This window comes from Vigna unguiculata, chromosome 1, assembly GCF_037176805.1.
Source record: "Vigna unguiculata cultivar grain cowpea cultivar isolate G323 ecotype 2 chromosome 1, ASM3717680v1, whole genome shotgun sequence".
Lineage (NCBI taxonomy): Eukaryota > Viridiplantae > Streptophyta > Magnoliopsida > Fabales > Fabaceae > Vigna > Vigna unguiculata.
In genome coordinates, this window is record NC_140792.1 from 10,162,257 (window position 1) to 10,174,711 (window position 12,455).

Below are 12,455 nucleotides of genomic sequence, written 5' to 3' on the forward strand. Positions count from 1 at the left end.
AAAAGTAAACTTAATTAATGACAAATCTATACAATATTCATGTTAGTGAACATATCATAAGGTATGCGCACATTTTGAGGCAAATCCACACAATGCAGGTTACTTGTTTATTTTTTTACTATACTCGTCTAATTAATGTATGGATAAACTCATCTAATGTGTATTGTTAAACTCATTTAATGTTTTTTACTATACTTGTCTAATTAGTATATGGACATACTCGTCTAATATGTATTGTTAGTGTTTATTGCTAAACTTGTATAATCAATATACGAACAAACTCGTCTAATCAGTATATGATTAGACCCGACTAATTAGTATATGAAAATACTCATCTAATAAATGTATGTTCATACTCAAGAAATATGTATTGTGAAACTCATTTAATTAATTAATAGACAAACTCATCTAATATGCCATCAATATAGTTGTCTAATTTGTTTATGGACAAGCTTGTCTATATTGCTAGATTTGTCTTATCAATACATGAACAAATTGTCTAATCTATAATGCTAAATTTGTCTTCAAATAAAACATACTTTTATAAAGATGCATATTATGGTCTAAAGTGTATATTTTCTAATTTGTTATTTAAAAGAAATTGACATAAGATATTCTATTTTTTATAAAGATAAATTATATGTACTATAAATATAAGAAATGGGTAAAGGGATAAATTATTCCTCCCTTAACAATGTCAAATGACTAAAAAGACTTAAGATTGAAATCAATCAATCCTAGTTGAAGATTGACACGACTCGAACTACAGATCAAGCTTAGTCAACCCAAGTTGAATCTTTGGGAGTTAACCCAGATCAAAAGTCAACTAGAATTAAATTAGTTTATCCAAACGAAAAAATTAATATATAAAACAATTCAATTATTCCACCCAAACAAACTATTTAAGAAATTAAGGAAATTTAATTATAAATAATTCAAATACAATGTATTTCAATTTTTTGAAATTGTTGAAATTCTTCGTCCAAACATAAAGTAAAGTTGTAAAAGAGTTATTGAGCCAATAGACCAATGGCTTAATCAAGGCCATTTCTAATGCTAGTTCCATAAAAGTGTTTTTCAATAAAAATACAAAAATGTATGTTTTCTAATGTTCCCACCATATTTAAGAAAAATTTAAATATGTTCATCATTCTCAAACTACATTTAAATATTAGTTTTTAATATTGTTCCTATACTTTATAAAGTTATGTAAAATATTGTTCCTATACTATATAACAAAATATAATATAACTTCCTTATGTATAATTTTTATAAAACATAAGGACAAAATATATATTTTTAGCTAAACAAATACTGATTTCCTTTTGTTGTTTCCAACCATAACAAAGAAATTGATATTCCCGCACTATCTGTTTCATAAATTATCCATATCCATAAAACCATACATTCAAACGTATGAACTCAAATATACAAGACCACGTGGTCAAAACAAGGCAACCTCTTCGGTACTCCAAGAGTAATAAAATCATACTTCCACCCATATCCCGTAATCAGCTGTATTAATCTATAAAATTATAATTCTTAAATAAGTAATTTTCAAAAATATATATATATATATATATATTTACTAAGTCCCTTGAACCTAAAAGTCTTTCATATTACCCCTCAAATATTATGTATTTGTGTCATATCTAGAGCAGTTTTAAATAACCAAATAAAGATAAACACACAAGAGCATATAAAACCAATAATGCAAGAAACTGTGCTGAATACTTCAAAGGAAAACAAACCACACAATAGTTCCATTCCCCCTTTCTGTATTTCATGAATGTTTTAATATCGTGGTGCCATATTTTACAAGATGAAAGTAGATCAGAAACAAGGATAGCCAATCACAATCACACAAGTCTCTTATATAACAAGACATCGTACAAGAATTAATTATTAAATAAAGAGAGACCAGAAACTATAACACTGTGGAATCAGTAGGCTCCCGTTACTAATTCCACAATACTCCCAAGGAAATTCATATTCCATATCAACAAAATCTCAAACGATGCTACTACTTGTTAGCAAGAATGAGTTTGCTCTAGCAGCCATGTCCTCTTTTGAATTATGGACTGAATCCCACTTAATAACAAAGAGGAGTTTAATCACAGAATGGCACAACTCATCACAAGAGACCAATCAAATTCTCTTAAATAGCCATTTACTGAAATCTGAATGCATCACCGTTTTAGACTAGAATCGTTGATGAGACCATTTTGGATGACTCCATTCTCGTTCAGATATTCCACAAATTCATCAATTAGATATGGCCAGGCACCTTCAGCATCATAATCAGATAAATTTGAACCAACAGTCTGCAAAGAACATGACAAATATATTAGTGGGTTCTATGTTACTTCATAAAACTAAACAACTTACTATGATAAAAGCACCAGCGTTGTAACTTCCAAAAACAGTACAATCAAAAAAGAGTTCCTCTAAATCAAGTGGTGGGCGACCAAGAAGAATAAAGATAAAGTTTTACGACTCAAATGGCTTATAATAATACTAATTTGTCAGCAGTAAAAACCAAACCCAATAGAGGTCTTTTATATCCTGGCTACTCTTTTAGGGTTGGGAGTAGAAAGAAGAAGCATTTGTAATACTATTGGAAATATATTTCTGCATATTGGAGTAGAAAAACTCACGTTTCACATCCTAAAGAAAACATATTCCCCATGTATAACTTATCAGATACTAAGAAAAAACTAAGATTTGACATTCATTATCTTTCTGTTTTTCAAAAAATTGCAGCAAAACCAAGGATGGAGACTAGAAAAATAAAATTTCAACATCGTAGACTTCTTCTTGCGGATATTACTACAGCAACAATTGATGTCAAATGCAATAAGATCGTGGTTTCGTTTGAAAAAGTATCGTGAGAACTTTTTGATTTGCCAGTAAAAGCGTTTAACCCTAATAATATTCATACAGCATATTTCATATTCCAGTTTACTTCCTGTTTGCCCCACATTTCCACTTTATTCCCAAAACAAATTAAAAAAGGCAATAATAACCCTAGAATAAACCCCAGCAGTCACACTAGAAGAAAGAACTATGATTCAAGGTAAAGTAGCTTGAATACTATTTCACCGTGAGGAAATGACCACAGACAATTAGAAAAAGTGTAAAAGACACAACCAGATATCCTTTTCCTTGCTATCATTCTAGATAATTAGTCTTAGAGCTCAGGCAAGCATGACCAACAGTACACAAGTAGAGAGCATTCATTGAAATATTCATGCGCCAATAAATCCATATCAAGATAGGAAGTGTATATCCACATCATGAGGACACCGTATAGGTATAATAGTCCATTAGTTTACCTTAGCAAACTCCAAAAGCTGAGACCATGTGTCCCTAGATATTGCTTTGTTATGCCGAGCCTAAGTAGTATCAAAATTTTCAATTGAAGTAAAATGAGCGAGTATTAGAAGATATTTTTGATCTACCAAAAAAATAAAAGAAAGTTAAAAAGGTGTATCAAAAAAAATTAATTATATTACCTGCAAGAACTGGCACCAATGATCAACCAGTGGCCACTGCTTCTCAGCAAATAATAATTGCCACATACCAATAGCTGTATCCAATGCAAGAGACTTTTGACCCTGCATAAATAAAGGTAACTCGAATATTACTGTTTCCCAGTAATATTACTCATTCAAAAGGAAAGAATCAAAACAGTACTAAATTAAACATTGACTTTAAACCTAAACCTAGATGCTCAAGTGTCAGTCATGGGTCTCACATTTGCCAAGGTATAGCAAAGCTCATTGGAGGCAAATAAACCATTTGCATCCTACTTTAATGTCCCTTCGTTTCAAGAGTCAGAACATGATGAGGTCCAGCCCATAATGGAAAAGCCTTTTAAGGTGTATTCTCGTAGGCCAAAAAGGGAAATGCACAGAACTAGTTGTTAGGCTTTCTGTAATCACAGAAGGAAAAAAGGGCTTTATTCATCCCGGAGTTTATTGGATTGCAAAAGAAAAACTTATACACAAAGGAGTCTACTCCTTTCACACTGGGAATTGTCCAGTTTGGTACTACTCAAAATCTGCCCTCCTTTCTAATAAAGGCCTAATTTAAGGGAGACAGATTACAAAACACCAACTAACTAACTTCTTTTGGTAAAAGAAATAACACTATCAAGGAAACAGATGAGACAACTGATGGATAATATGTTAAATGGAAACTCAAGGACATAAAGAACATTATCAATGGACAAGAAGGAAACATATTAACAGTACCAACACGGAATAAGACCTTAGATCCATAGGCCATGGTAACCGAAGGTAAACAACCCGTAGAAGATAGAGAAGAAAACAAGGATTTATTAACCATAATATGATCAGGGCACCTTAGTCAAGAACCAAAGATCCAAGGGAAGTAGATTGATTTAGGCCAACAATAGATGTACGTGTGTGTGCAACAGAAGCAGTGGAACCAGGTTTTTGACGATCCTCATACCATTTGTGAAAGGCAACTCTGGTGACGGCAGCAATGACGACGATTGCGACGGCGACAAAAAAAAAATGTTTGTATAAGACTACCAAAGAACCTAAGCTTTGATACTATGATAAAAAGTAAACTTTAAGCCTAACTCAACCTTATAAAATTGACTTGTAAGATGAGGTTTGCACCCTTTTATATATTGTAAACTCACCTTATATATAGTCGATGTGGGATTTCCAATACACTCCCGTCACGTCAAGGTATATATACATTACGAACGTGAAACTAGATATTAATGGGTGGTTCGATAGCAATCCAATAGCAGGTGGCATAATAGGCCCAATAAACAAAAGATTTTACTAGGATAGGCTCAAACTCATGACCCTGATACCATGTTAAAGTAGTGAAAACTAGGTGCAGGGTTAATTCTCCTTGTGTAGAAAATAAACATAGGGTGATATATTTATAATGAAGAATAATGAAGAAAATATGGGCTAAGCCCATATAAACATAATATTATAACTAACATAAGATATTGTAATTAACGGTATCTTCACAATATCTAACAAAGGTTTTCCCTATTCCCTTGAGTATTCTTCTACATGTAACCAATACTTCTTTTTTCTCATAACTCAATTATTGATGACTATCATCTCTATATGAAGTGCATTGAATTCTCTCCCTTCATAGGGTGATGACCCCACTAGTTGGCTCAGGAAGGCTCAAATGTGCCTACCCCTAGAGCAAATTAATTTCAATGGTTAACTAGTTAGAACACACGCTCGATAATCATGCCTCTTTGAAGTACATCTGGTCGGAGCACTTCCACTTTAGTTTGTTGTTCTACCTCATTGCTACATACTACCCCCATTAGTGCACACATCAAATCCAATTCACTCCAATCTGTTGGCAGCTCAAATGGGCCAAATACTCAAGAGCCAAAGTTGGACCACCTTTTTCGGACTTACCCTTTGCCTTGGAGGCAAGCACAATCATGTTACAATGAGATGATGGATTAATGTAGCAAGGGACTTTGATTTAGGTGTGGAAGCAATTAGGGGCTACCCATGTATGTCCAGATATACACATGTGATTGCTCACCTCTAAGAGTACTATTGATGATTTACTAAGCATATGGTAAGATAGCCCAGCCCCTAATGGACTCATATAGAAGAAGTGCTTTCATTGAGGAGAGGGGCAATTGCTAGCTTTTAATTGTCTCATAATGTCTAGCTACATTCCTTGTGATGTGTGATAGCTTTGCCAAATGCCACTAAAGTATTCTTTATAGATTGTGATGCTTCAAGTAGTGATGTAGTTTTGATGCAAGACCATTACCCTCTTGCTTATCCCCCGCATGCACAATCCACTGCTATTTTTATTTTAATTAGCTTTTATTAAGTGGATTTCCCCGCAATATGAAGTAAACCCTAACAAAATCAAGTTTTGTCTAGCATTTAGGATGAGTTGCAATATAATTCCAATTCTTGAATTGATTATGTGTTTTGGGATAGTCTATCATATTTACAGGGCCGACTTATGCTATCTAAAAGCCTCTACGATAATCCTTTGCTTCTAGCTGAATTTCATGATATAGTTTTCGGGGCCATTCTGAATTTACCAAAACTTATAAAAGGATTGCTATCAATTTCTTTTGGAGATGAATGAAAAAGAACACCATGGCATTTTCACGCTTTTAACATCCACCAATGAAACATGTATCAAGAGTTGTCAGTTGCAAGATACAGACCATGATGAAGCTCTTTGTCAGTTGTTGGTGGTAAGTGTTGACTGACCATGATGACAACTTGAATTCTACCTTCAGCAGAAGAGCAACTTAAGAAGAAATATCACCTCAAATGTTACTTATGATGTCGAGGATTGAGTTATGTTAAAATTCAACCAATTGTCAACATTACGTAGTTCATCATATCAACACCAAGTTGTCTCCTCACTATTTTGGCCCTTTTCGAATTGTTTCACACATGGGAGAGGTAGCCTATAAGTTATAATTGCCAGAAACAACCGACATACACCCAATCTTTCATGTCTCCCAACTAAAGAGGCTCCTCAAAACTTGTTCTATGGCAACACCTTAGACCCCTAGTTTAAAAGTGGGAGATTCTAAACCAATTGCACCAGAGGCAGTTCTAGAAATACACATCAGTAGCCACAATGGGAATTTGGAATGGATTATTTTGTGAAAATCCCAACCTTTTTAGAAGAAGCAACTTGGGAGCCTGCCACATCCATCAAGAAGAAATTTCCTTTCTTTTGCCTTGAGTACAAGACTGATTTCATAATGGGGTGTAATTGTTGAGGTCCAACCCATAATTGAAAAGCCTTTTAAGGTGTACTCTCGTAGGACTAAAAAGGGAATAAGCAGACCACTAGTGGTGGGGGAATTGAATTAGTTAGAGGAAAGAGAATATGTATGCAAGAGTTTGCTATAAAAAGGGAGGGGATAATCATGTGGGGACACATGGAGATTCCGGTAGTAGAATTGGTAGTCCAGAGTACCAAGCTGACTAGGGGGAGCTTGACTCTAATTTGTCAGCATTTCTTTTCTATTCTGTGCAAGTTACTATTATTTTTTCATTCATTAATAACAAAGACCTATTAGAACACTAACCCATTTTGCACCCTCATTTCCAAGATCTTGTACAATCAAGCAGAGAATGTTAACATCATTTCTATTACTGATAGTGAATGAAATAAAAACCCCATGGTCCTCAGACTATTAAGTCATTAATATAGACTATTCAACATGAAATACATTCTAGAACATGTATATTTCCAGGTAACTAAGCATTGAAAGTTCCCACTACTTGACACAGTAAGTGGGTCCACCAAAAGAATGAAATGCAATACTATTAATCATAAACAACAACAACAACAACAATAATAATAATAATAATAATAATAATAATAATAAATACTTCAATATTAGTGAAGAACAACAAGCAACCCCAGCATATCCACAAGAATTGGATAGGTTTTCATCACTAGTAAAGAATTTTCTGCTAATGAATATTAACTAATTCCAGTCACCATAAATGAGCAATGTTGAAAATTTAAACTAATTAATTAGACCTTGCATTTGATACACTTTTTTTGTTTTGGTCCCAATAATAAAAAACCCTACAATTCAGTTCTTACATGAAAATACATGTTTACAAACCAGTCCTTTGTCAAAATTGTAACTGAAAAGTTGATGTGATGCTGGCTTTTTATGTATGACTCACATGAAAAAACAATATAGTTTGCAGGGATCAAATTTTTATTTTAACAAAAAAAAAATCATATACCAGAAGCAGAAAATCTGAGGGGGAAGGATAGAAATAAAACAATAGACAGCATCTAAAACCTCAGTAGCAAGAAAGAATATCTAAAACTTCAGAAGCAAGAAAGAAGAAGAGGGATCACTTAATAAGTGTCATTGACTACGTAAGAAAGCCTCAAGCGGTGTTCCAAATCTTTGAATGCCATTCAACATACAGTATTTTAGAAAATCTAGACCATAAATTTTAAAATAAAGGAACATAAAAAAACAATTTTGAACGACAACTCAAATTTATTAATCAATAAATCAAATTTGTTATAGTTTGACTCAGTTTCCCAAGATCTTCCGTGTTTCATTACAGTGGTTATCTTACATATGATATTGTATTTCGCCCAAAAGCAATTAAGCTATATTACAGTTACAGAGTAGAAGAGGGGCCAAGAACACGTCAATCCATACCTTCTCTTTTGCCCATCCAAAAGCAAAGTTATAGATCTCACGGAATTTCTCTGGACAGGGAAAAACAGTGATAATATTTCAGGGACCTTTTAAAAATTGCTGGAGATAATTTCTAGTGATAAATGAATTATAAATTATATGACTAAAACCATTTTTGAGCATACGTTCATCTTTCAGCTCAGAGCGCATATATGGTATCTTTTCTTGGAACTTCTCCAGAGAATCAATCCTGCAACAAATTTTTAAGGTTTTCAACTGAGACAGGTCTCTTCAGAAAACAAAAAATCATTACAAAATCACAGAATACATACCCCAAAGATTGTAAACCTTCAATAAACTCCTTCTTCGAAAACTCACACATGGTGCCAGCCTTCATGTGCCATGAAAGAACTAACTGAAAATTTTCAACATTCCTAGTCACCTAAAGCATTCTCAAACCATCTACATACACTCATTGTTCAACCAAGTTCGCTCCATCGCATTTAATTCTATTTTCAATAATTACTCATTTAATTATAAACTTTTCATTTACAATTATTGCATATTTAGTTTCCATCGAACAGGAACCAATCATCACCCAGTTACACAGATCAGCCAGCCTTATTATTCTTTGCTTTCTTTCCTTGAAACAGTCTTACCTTGTTCTAGCTAATATTTGTCAGCTCTTAAATTTAGAGCTTTTACATGAAGGAAAATAACTGATGGTGAAACAAGCTTTAGACAGCTTTGCAGAATTTGGATTCTCTTGTGTTTTTAGTGTTGTCTGTTGTGCCTTCCGAATACATTGATGTACATTGAATTTGATATTTTAAAATATATCAAAAACTTTTTTTATATACTAAAATCTTGATGGGGCAGCAGAGGGACAGCGCCAAAAAATCAGTAGAGAATCCATACTCCATCTCTGCATTCCATCTATCATAACTTATTAGCCACGCACATATAACTAGCAAGAAAATAAAGGCAACCTTGAATAACCATAATTACTTCCAATATTTTCACAATAATCATCCTAATGAAACGAGTGTCTGTAACATCGATAATCACTCACTATTTAAATAGCAGTCTTCTATACATAGGATTACGGGGAAAGAAACCCAAACAATTAGCACAATGCAGAAATGAAATAATGTTTGAATCATATCCATACCATTACTATATCTTGAGGATCCACCTGCAAAGGAAAAGTAGACTCAAATATCAATTAGACTTCAAACAAAAACTATCTTAACCTTGTAAAAGAATCAAAACTAAGAACGCTGGAAATTGATAAATCAAGACATCGATAAAATTAATTTGCATTCAGAGACAAAGAACCTGGATATCATTGCACAGGAGAGTGATGCCATCTACCAAAATCATATCAACATATGGATCTGTATAGAAATTAGAGCAGTAAAGGATTAGAAGACAGGCATAATATACAATGCTCCAATGATTGGTAACCATATCCATCTCGGCCAAAATATAAACTGTGTTGACCAAATTCTTTAATGTAAGCTCACGTGCAAAAGTTATTGGATCTCATATCCAACATACTTTATGCTCAGGTAAGGGAACAGCAACATTGGGGAATTGATGCTAATTTCCATGATATACTCTATTAATGCTTCCAAGTTTAATTAAAAAGAAGTAATTAAATTTAAATAGGGAGGAAACATTCATGCTTCTCAAATAACAACAAACTATGTAACCTAATTTACTTGTTACTCACAAAGTGAAACCTCAAGTAATAGAAAAATCATTCATGGTTGATAAGAATTTTATAGAAAATACACCTTTTTTAGTCATCTTTCATGTTTTCAGATCAATAGGTTGCTGTGCTTTACCAGACCATTTAAAAAGATTAGTGTCTCAAATTTATTTCCACATCCGTTACTAACCTTTATATCTATTGTATAGCTCCTCTAAGTGTCTAGAATCAGTAAATGTTTTAAGCTGGGGTTGGCTATAAAAGAAATCAAATGCTCGTTCAATATGCCAATCACTAGCCTTCAGAGCCTGCAGTGCTGTTTTCTCACTGAAAATGCGAAAAAAAATAGTTCTCAAATATGTCAGAAGTTAAGGATGCAATTGACTTGCATCATATAAATTCAAAAGTAATGCCCACAAAAAAAAAAAAAAAAAAAAAAAGTTCAGCAGAAGCAAGAAACAAATAACAAGTATAATTGATATAAAACTATGTTCAGAATGATCACAGCTTCCCTGTCAATATCAGAAAAAGTAATCAAGCCAATGAAAATGAAACATTTTCAGATCAAAAACAGAAACATAGATATACCCACTTAGTGTGCTCAACCAAAGATTGAATGTCTATAAGTATGTTTCTGTTTTTTATCTGAAAATGTTTGAGGTTCCTTGGATTGAAAACCCATAACCTACGTCCTAAGGACACATGATATTAAAAGAAGCATAGTTCAATTACACACTATTTATAAAATCACATCCTAATTGTAATTTAAAACCTTTAAATGAAATAAAAAATAAATAAATCATAGGCAGCTCTAAGATCACCTGGCTCCAGTTATTGTTATGAACTGCTGGAGTTTGTCGCGATGACCTCTCCCCAATTTGTGCTGTAGCTCAAATAAGAACAACAAAATAGCTTATATTAACATGACCCATATCATAATACACATCATAAATAAGTTCAAATCTAATATCTAACACGTCTTAAAAGCATCTTGTTAATCATTACAACATCCAAGTCCTTACATTCCAATAGCCAAAAAGAAATTCTCAAACCGTTAAAAGGGAGACTCAAAGGGTATGATGGCAAGAAACAATTTCTACATGAATATATAACCAAAAATAATCACAAACCATGGATAGAGAATTTGTGTAACTATATAGTTAAAAACAAATTCAGACGCGAACAAAACAGAAATCGGAGAAGATAAGAAAACAGACCATTGCTGATGGTGGAGAAAATCCCAAAACGAAAAGATCTCAGGGCCCGAGAGAGAGGAAATTAGGGTTTTGGTGGAATTGAAATTTGGTTCAGAATGGGATTTGAAAGAGATGAATGTCAAATGTGAGTTTTGGTTCTCGCTCAGTCAGGAGTGGACCCTACTAACCCCGCGGAGGAGAGAGAATAATGTTGCTAATTGGTGTCCACGGGGTTCCTTCTGAACACAAAGTTTGGAAAATAATTCCTTTTCCTGGAAAATTTATATGAAAATACTTGCAGTAATTACCATTTACTTATAATAGAAATTTACCAATTAAAGTATAAACCATTAGTAATCATAATTTATCAGCTATAATAATTACTAATGAAAATTTAAATTTGGATTTATAATTTATTGTTTGGAATAAAAATTTTATACTTTTTATACTTTTATATTTATTAATTAAATTTTAGTTTTCATTACATAAAAAAACTATCTATCAAAATAAAAAGTGTTTTTTCTATAAGATTTAATAATATAAATAGAATAATTTAACTATTGTTTGATGGACATTTTTTTTACTTTCTTTTACTTTTTTGTGTATTTTTGAATTTATTAACATACATTTTGCATTATTTAAAAAGACTACCTTTAAAATTTGAAAGTGCTTTTGTTAAATAGTTATAATCAATTGTATGTAAAACAAAAATTAAATTATTTATAATAACTATTATATATATATATATATATATCATAACTTTATAATTTATTTTGATAAAAATTTATAAATGTTACTATAATATAACACTACAACAAAAAGTATTTTAGACAACACCACAAAACTATGGCCTAAATCGTAAAAATCGTGGGCTAAAGTTTAGACAACAGTTTCTTAGCCGTAGTCTAAGTGGCCATTGTTGTAGGCATTAGGCCACGGTTTTCAGTACGACAACATTGTTAAAATCGTGGCTTAATATCCTTATAATTAGGGATGGCAACGGGGCGGGGCGGGTACGGGTATCATGATCCCATCCCCATCCCCATAATAAAAATTCATCCTCATCCCCATCCCCAAACCCAACGGGTATACAACTTTTGACCCATCCCCATCCCCACCGGGTAACGGGTATTTTCTTATACCCATACTCATACCCATTTTTTTATTGTTCCATATATCAATTAAATATTTTTTATAAAAAAAATTTAAAAATCACACCAACGGAATCATGATACTATCAAAATATTCAATATTAAAATAACATACTCTTTTTGATTTTCATGATGTCAAATATTAAGAAAAATATTATAATAGTATAAATCTCAAATTAAAGTATCAAATAACAACTAAATAAAATTCAAAT

The 12,455-nt window shown here is 32.5% G+C and overlaps 1 protein-coding gene across 1 annotated transcript; it reads right to left on the reverse strand.

The window, feature by feature from the left end:
* Positions 1-1,741: 1,741 nt before the first annotated feature.
* Positions 1,742-11,336, reverse strand: LOC114184665 (defective in cullin neddylation protein). The gene is made up of 11 exons (XM_028071982.2): positions 11,114-11,336; positions 10,718-10,779; positions 10,087-10,223; positions 9,521-9,579; positions 9,354-9,377; positions 8,515-8,597; positions 8,368-8,432; positions 8,204-8,253; positions 3,516-3,617; positions 3,336-3,395; positions 1,742-2,324 (listed from the first exon to the last, which is right to left on the reverse strand). Exons 1-11 carry the CDS (start codon positions 11,114-11,116, stop codon positions 2,190-2,192), a joined length of 780 nt encoding a protein of 259 aa, XP_027927783.1. The 5' UTR covers positions 11,117-11,336; the 3' UTR covers positions 1,742-2,189.
* Positions 11,337-12,455: the final 1,119 nt, after the last annotated feature.

Excerpts from the sequence above, each read along its gene's own strand:
- LOC114184665 (XM_028071982.2), bottom strand. Across the intron at positions 8,433-8,514 it reads GAAGGTTTACAATCTTTGGG|GATTGATTCTCTGGAGAAGT; the intron begins GTATGTATTCTG and ends AATTTGTTGCAG. Across the intron at positions 2,325-3,335 it reads AGCTTTTGGAGTTTGCTAAG|ACTGTTGGTTCAAATTTATC; the intron begins GTAAACTAATGG and ends TGTTCTTTGCAG.